Raw genomic sequence first — 7,664 nt, 5'->3', positions numbered from 1 at the left:
CATATACTTTTTATAGTCTATATATTTTCACAAACATTCATTTTGAAATAATGGTCGCACTATGAGGCAGATGATACCATAAGTCTTAAAACCTTTAAGTCCTGAATCAATTTCAAATTCTTTCAACCATTTCTCAAGAAAGAATTGCTACTAACTAAGCAAGACTTCAAAAAAAAAATGCTCAGAGCAATTTTAAAACCAGGGTTAGTCTATTCTTGCTTAGAAATAATTTCAGGAAATCTGAAAGATTGAAATAGTTATTTAATAAACATATCTTAAATTGAACACATGTCAAATATCCATGGCATTTCCTGATGGGGCCTCACTAGTGTGAGAATTTAAAAGTAAACACATTAAAGATGTTTAATCACTCCATCTTTGCAAATTACAAATGTACATTATTCCGTGCAGTAGCTTTGATTCTGAAATGTGCAAAATGTTTTTTAACGGTTGCAGTCTGACGGGAATTCTCTAGAATAGTTCGTTTCCTTCTTAAAGTAATCTTTTGGTCAAGGCTTTCAAAGTGAGGAGCCTTTTATAACACGAACTATTGCCTTTAATTTGTCTCATTTGCTGGGAATTATTTGACTATTGAATTTTCTCAAAGAAGGGCTCATGTGGAGGAAGTAGTGCCATCATGGGGCAAACAATCCCCTAGGAAACTTGCTAACTCAGCCCAAATCTCAGGCAAGCATAATTCTATTTTGTGCTTTTATAAGCAGGAAAGAGGAAAGAATACAGTTTGGAAACTACTAAGACATCTCTTGTTTTTCCTTTAAAAAACAAAAACAAAACAAATGTCTCTAATCTAGATTACTTAAATCACCATGATCAAGAGAGAGAAAAACTGAGCTTTGGAAATGAGGCTCAAAGGGTTAAAAGAACCTTAGTGGAGGGTCGTAGTTACGGAGCTGCTGACTGCCTCTCTCGCACATGGACACAGGATTTCTGCTTCTCTGTTCTGGGCTGTTAATGCCTGTGTAAAGTGGGGAGCATGACAACCCTGTACATAGGTTTGCAGTGAGAGTTGAATGAGGTATCTCAGAGAAAGCCCTTGGTATAGTGCCTGGCATATAAAAAACAGCTATTAAGATAGCCTATACCTATGAACACAAATCTAAACCATATCATTATCCTATATGCTCTTTGCTTAATGAATGATACACAACTCTTGGGGGCGGGGAAAGAGCAACTGATGGAAATTAAAAAAATGTTTTACTATCCCTATGTATTTCTATCATTAAAATGTAGACATTTAAAACAGGAATGGATACATGTTTGAACAACTTGTGTCTGTGAGAGACTGTGTGTGTGTGTGTGTGTGTACGTGGGTGATCATGATATTTTTACAGGAAAATCAAGAAAGCCTCTTAGGATGGTACTATTTCCCTGTTCTGGATGGGCCTTGCCGTCACCAACTCCTCCTGAGAGTGCCCTGGAAGAAAGGGAGTCCTGGTTTCATTGTTTTCCATCTGGTTCCAACTGAGGAAAAAAGAATAAAATAGAAAATACCATTTGTGCTTTACTTAGGTTACACCTTATACTGTTTGGGGGAGAAATGAATGGAATAGGCACTTTTCCTGCTAGAATAGAATGTGTCCTTCTACTCCTCTCTTCCACGTGGTCATTCCCAAGTCCCCAGACTTGCCACTATGCTAACTGCAAGCCAACTTCTGACAAGAGAAAATACAGGTTCTCTTCTCTGTTCTTACTGAATCACTACGACTAAGGGATTCTTAGGGCTGGGACTCTAAACACTGTGCAATTTCTAAGAAATTCACCAAGCTGTTAACGCAGTAAATATCTGTTTAATTTACAAACATCAGTAGTGTCACTGATATTAGTCTGGAGAAAGACAGAGCACATCCGAATGATACATGTACATCTAATTGTCTTTGTAAAAAGAGCTTTTGGAAAGAAACATCTGCATCTTTACAGGGTACCCTGGGATTCTGAGGAGGGAAGAGCACAGTCCACTATAAATCACTCTCAATTCTACATTATAATTTAGCAGCAAACATGTTAACATGGGAACATTAGGGTCATAAAGGAGCTTTATTGTTTTTTTGGGGGGAAAAATCACAGTTCTTGTCATTACAGCCTTTTCTTTTGCCACTCCACTCCCCCAAAGGGCCAAAAGGGTCAAGGACGTATTAATTTGTAACAGATCTACTTCCTAGTGTCAATTGCTACGTGCCTTCTCTGTTCTGTGAGGACAGTTGCAGCGGCCACTTTGTGTACAAGGTCTGTCTCACTCATAGACTTTACAAGGCTCTGCGGGTGTCCTGGGTGAGGCCAGTAGGTCAGTGACACCAGTGGTCAGATGTCCAAGTAAACAACAGACCAACACATCTTTACCCCCAGACATCACCCTATGTTAGTACTATTGCCAAAAAGATCCTGATTTTTAAGTTTGAAAAAAATGTACAAAAATATCAGGACAATTATAAATTAATATATATTAAAGCATCAAGAAACAGCAAAAGGATGGCCTAACATGTTAAGCACAATGTACTTTGATACAATAAATATTTCTCATGAAAACGGAATACTGTATAGGGCTGTTTAGAACTCATAGAAACAAAAAAAAATCATATTACTAATTTATTTATCAATAATCTATTGGTTCTTTATCATCTCCTTTATCGTTTATATTACAAAAAAAATTAATACTGGAAAACGGTCGATAAACACTTTTGTGTGCTTCTTGTGCTAGCATGCCGACCTGTATAAAAACACGATAACATGTTAGCACGAGTGGGACCCAGGTCTCCTGGGGCCTCTATATTTTGCACAAAATATTTCTCATCCATGTGTCCTATCTGCGACTCCTGGGCTCCATCCCTCCGCCTCGCATCCTCACTCACACATGTGCTTGGTCCCCGTGGGCCGCAGTGACTCAGATGCGGGCTCACGGGCCTGTGCGCGGGCCAAGTTCAAGTTCAGGCTCGCGGCTGGCTCCCTGGGTATGTGCTTGGTCCCCATCGCTGTTCCAATGCCTCCGGGTGACCTCCCTTCCCACGTCTCCGGCGTCGGGGAAGCTGTGGTTCACGCATTACTATTTTTTTTTCTTCCAAATGCAGAAAAAAAAGTCTTTATTCTCATAATAAAAATAAGTCTGTTCTGTATCTTACAATATATTTCAAATATTTCCACTAGGAAGCACTCGCGAGTGCAGCGTGGCCAAGCGGGAGACAGCATCTGCCAGGACAGCAGCCCCGGGAGGCGGTTAGGAGGCGCACCTGCTGCAGCCGCACTTGACCACCTTCTCGACCTCCTCCACGAAGGACGACCCGTCCGTGCATTCGAAGGAGTATTTCCGCCGCTTGCTCCGCAGGGGCCCGCAGCACTGGCCCCCCGCGCACCCGCCTCTGCACTCCAGCCGGGACACCTTCTTGGTTGTCTGGCAGGCGGCGTAGCCCTGCTGTTTCTGGTAATAATCTCTGATCCGCTCGCCTTGGCAGGAGACTTCTAGGGAAGAACACAGAGCACACACAGGCTGTGAGTCATGCGGAGGGGGTGCGAATCCGCCCTGGAGCCAGCAGGGGGCGCCTCTCCTTCCTGTCCCTTCCTGCTATTGTCAGTTATAGGGCATATAGGGACTGGTGGCTTGGCCTGCTGTTCTTAGAAAAAAAATGCTTCTTTGGGGCCTTTATTTTCAGTGAATATTGTCAGCGTGAGCTGTAACTACTATGGCCACTGGACTGACAAGAAAATTGGGTCCCTAACCCTTTTTCTTTTTTTTATGGCAAAAATGCGCCTCTTCTGTTTTTACACTCCCAGCAGCTGGATCTGTTTACCGCAGGGAGACGTTTCCGAGAGTATGCGGTTTAATTTATTAGACCTGGGGTTTAACATCATTCAGTCTGTTACTTGATACAAAGAACATTCCACGGACTTCATAAATTACCCCGGTAAGAACGAGTTCAAAAAGAGCCATCTGCTCAGAGCTTCCGTGGGCACGTTCCCCTCGTCAGCATCTGGGCCAGCTGGAGGCCGGGGCGAGCTGGTCCCACAGACGCCAGGGAGGGGAGAGGCGGGCAGCACCTCAGCCCCGCCCCATCCCTCGCACCTGCATAATGCGCTGGGATAAACCATTCTGACTCTAATGTCAGAGGTGGTTTTATCCTCAAGCTAGAGCCTCTTTATTAGCTCCCTCTTTGTGCCAGGAGACAAACTGGTAAATATATTTGGGGGAGAACATCGGATAAAGGTAAGAAAGGAGTCCAGTTAGGTGGGCTGCCAACATAAGGCAGAAGGGAGGGTTTTCACAGCAGATCAGCGTGGGAGCAGACAGGTAGGCGGGTACAATCTTGACGCGGAAGGTTAGGACAGCTCCCCTTTGCTGCCTTCATGACACTGGGACATCAATCATTAGCAGCAACTACAAGTCCTGGAAGTCCTGGCCTTCCTCCTCTCACTCCCCCCTCTCTGGCTCACTCCCATTGTCTCCCTTTCTCTCTCTTTTCAAAGACAAGGCCCTCTTGCTTTTCTAAGACGCGGAGGTGCCCAGCTGGTTGGCTTACCTCGGTCACAGCTGTCGCCGGTGTATCCGCTGCTGCACTCACAGTAGGGCTGCCCCAGGCCCGACAGCCTGCATTTCCCATGCTTACACCTGATGGCCTGGCAGGGGTTAAACAGGTCCTCCTCTTCGTCACACAGGACGCCCCCGTGGCCCTCCAGGCACTTACAGCTGTAGGAGAAGGCGTTGATGGGCAGGCAGGTGCCATGCACACATCTGCAGAGAGGAGAAGGCAGGAATGATGATGCATGAGCAGAGAGGAGGAGGATGGAGGAAATATGAAGGAGAGAGTTTAAGGGGCTGACTCCCTCCCTCCCTCTCTCCCTTCCTCCTCCCCTCCCTTTCCTAGGGTTTGCTTTGAGGATTGCCATATGCATGTTTCACTAACAAGTAACCCGAACTTACTTATTTCCAAGACAGGGGTCATTGGTCCTCTGGTCACAGAGGGGCCCGGTCCATCCTTCCTCACACTCACAGGAGAAGCCAGACTGGCTGCTGGCCTGGCATGTGCCGTGGGCACACACCTTCTTGTGGCACGGCTCACATCCGGGCAGAATGCCGGTTTGCATGGGCACCTTGCGGAAGTCCTGCAGCTCGCTGTTGATGTAGAGGTTGCGGATGCAGCCGTGGAAACTGGTGCCATTCTGCCCAGGGGCCTGGCGCAGGGCGGCAGCCACGTTGTTGTTTTTCCCGGGCATGCCTGGGGAGGGACAGCGAGTCAGAGAACAGGCTCTTTGGGGACTCCTCAGCCATTGACCACCCCGATGCTCTTAGCTCTCCGGCGGGGTGGCAGTGTGTGGGACACGCTATAGGAGAGACTGATGGCATGGGCATCCGGTCCTGTGGTCTCAACCTGGAAGCACTAGGGAATCCCATGGGCTCTTTGAAGAAACACTGTTGCTTGGGACCTCAACCCAGACCTCCTTGATCCGATTTTCAGGGCAGGGTGGGGAGGGAGAAGAGATGTGTGTTTCTTTTTGCTTTTTTAAAAATTATATTTTTATTTATTTCAGAAAGGAAGAGAGAGGTAGAAAGATAGAAACATCAACGATGAGAGAAAATCACTGATCAGCTGCCTCCTGCATGCCCCACACTGGGGATGGAGCCTGAAACCTGGGCATGTACCCTGACTGGGAAGGGGCGACACTCAACCACTGAGCCACGTGGGCTGAGCAACTAACTATCTTCTTGACAATTCCTGTTGCTTTCCTGGATTGCAGCTTTTTTGCCCCGTATCCTGTTTCAGAAGGTCTGGCAGATTCCCGTTGCTGATCTCAGAGCCTCCACCTTTCAAACAAAGCTAATTCCTGCGGCAGGAACACTTTTTTAAAAAAAAAAAAAAAAAAGAAAGGAAGAAAGAAAGGAAGGAAGGAAGAAAAACAGTGACCTCAATGGAAGATTATTATGAAGTTTAGCAGAGAAGTACTCAGAATTCAGGAGGAGATAAAAAGAAGTTTGGGTAGAAAAATTTTTTAAAAATTATATTTTTATTTATTTCAGAGAGGAAGAGAGAGGTAGAAAGATAGAAACATCAACGATGAGAGAAAATCACTGATCAGCTGCCTCCTGCATGCCCCACACTGGGGATGGAGCCTGAAACCTGGGCATGTACCCTGGCTGGGAATCGAACCATGACCTTCTGGTTCATAGGTTTACAACTCCACCACTGAGCCATACCAGCTGGGCGAGATGTGTGTTCTCTGCTTCTCTTTTTAAAGAAAATACTCTGGGCAATTTTAATGTACAACTAGAGAAAGGACCTAGTTCATTGATGGTCAATCTTCAATTTTTTTTCATTTTTTTTATTATTATTAAGGTATTACAGATGTGTCCTCGGGATTGATAGCCTGATCGCTGTTTCTCAGTCTTTGGGTCTGTCCCTTTTCATCAGTCTATGTTGTTCTCTATAATCCACGAATGAGTGAGATCACGTGGTATTTATCTTTCTCTGACTTTTTAATATTTGCTTCAAACCAAACCTGACATGAAGGCATACATATATAAAACCTAAAAGCTGAGCTACTGTTCCCAAAAGGCAGGATTGGGAAGTGGGTGGGGGTAGTACTCTCTCCCGTCTCCACACTCAACCCCTCTACCTGGACACACACACCCCCCCCCACCCCCCCAGAAGCCTGGAGTTCCACAAAGCAAGGTTAGTAATCTCTGACTAATCCTAACACTTAAAGACAAAAGGCCCAAGGCCCAAGGCCCAAGGGTCTACTCAATGTCACCCAGCAGGACTGAGTTAGAGTCAGGCCATGAGATGAACCTCTGCAATCTCTCATCACAGTTCAGTCCATCCGGATTCAGAGGGTGAGAGCTGGGGGTTCACAGTGACTGTGACCCTGGTCCTGCCAAATTCTAAGCTAGCAACTAATCCAGGTCACTGCTGGTAACATCCGGAGCACAGCCGTGGATGCCAGGGCCTCAGACACTCGCCGTGCTTCCTGTCAGGACAGCACCTCATTCACATCATTGTTTTTCTTGCTAATTGAGAGGGAAACCATCCTATTCCAAGACATCGGAAATACAAAAGAAATTCCTCCAAACACAGAATTAGCAATCTCTGTATATATTCATTCCACTAGTGATAGTCATGGAGTAACCCACATTTGGCAACACTGAGGAATCTTTCCACGGCCTAAGCCAGACCCCGAAATAGCTCCTGGATGAGATCCCACAGGAGGCAACTGTCCAGGTCGCAGTGGGAGAAGGGGAGGATGGTGGAGGCTTGCAGAGAAGCTGATTTCCTGCTGGCTGTTCATGTCCTCCATGTGCCTGGACTCTGAGCTTCTGGCTGGAGGGTTCAAGAGGGGAAAGCCCTGGCTCTCACGTTCTAGGGGGTTCAATGGTTACAAAGACCAAGAACCTGAGTACTCCCTGGGCCCTGCCTCATGGCATCATCATCTTTCCCATTCAAAGGAGCCAGAGTCAGACAGCTAAGTGCACAGCATCACAAGGCTAGAGGTCTAAGTCTCTATTGGTGGTTCTGGGTGCACTTGGGCTGGTCTAGACCTTGGTTTTCTCATCTACAACATGAATGGATGGACTAAAACAGTTGTTTCCAAGCTGGTCATACATAAGAACCACCAGAAGTGCATGCCCTGAAGGCGGCGCCCCGACCCCCTTCTCTCCCCTCCCT

General features: G+C 46.2%; 1 protein-coding gene across 1 annotated transcript in view; it reads right to left on the bottom strand.

The window, feature by feature from the left end:
- Window positions 1-241: 241 nt before the first annotated feature.
- The window catches only part of SLIT2 (slit guidance ligand 2), a 388,092-nt gene continuing 380,669 nt past the window's right edge, over window positions 242-7,664 (bottom strand). The window contains 3 exon segments of the mRNA XM_015571823.1: window positions 242-3,471; window positions 4,527-4,738; window positions 4,928-5,222. Of these exon segments, the coding sequence (XP_015427309.1) occupies window positions 3,230-3,471; window positions 4,527-4,738; window positions 4,928-5,222 (749 nt within the window). The 3' untranslated portion in view covers window positions 242-3,229.

Source organism: Myotis davidii, unplaced genomic scaffold (assembly GCF_000327345.1).
Source record: "Myotis davidii unplaced genomic scaffold, ASM32734v1 scaffold204, whole genome shotgun sequence".
Taxonomy (NCBI): domain Eukaryota; kingdom Metazoa; phylum Chordata; class Mammalia; order Chiroptera; family Vespertilionidae; genus Myotis; species Myotis davidii.
This window is presented reverse-complemented; position numbering and strand designations above follow the sequence as displayed.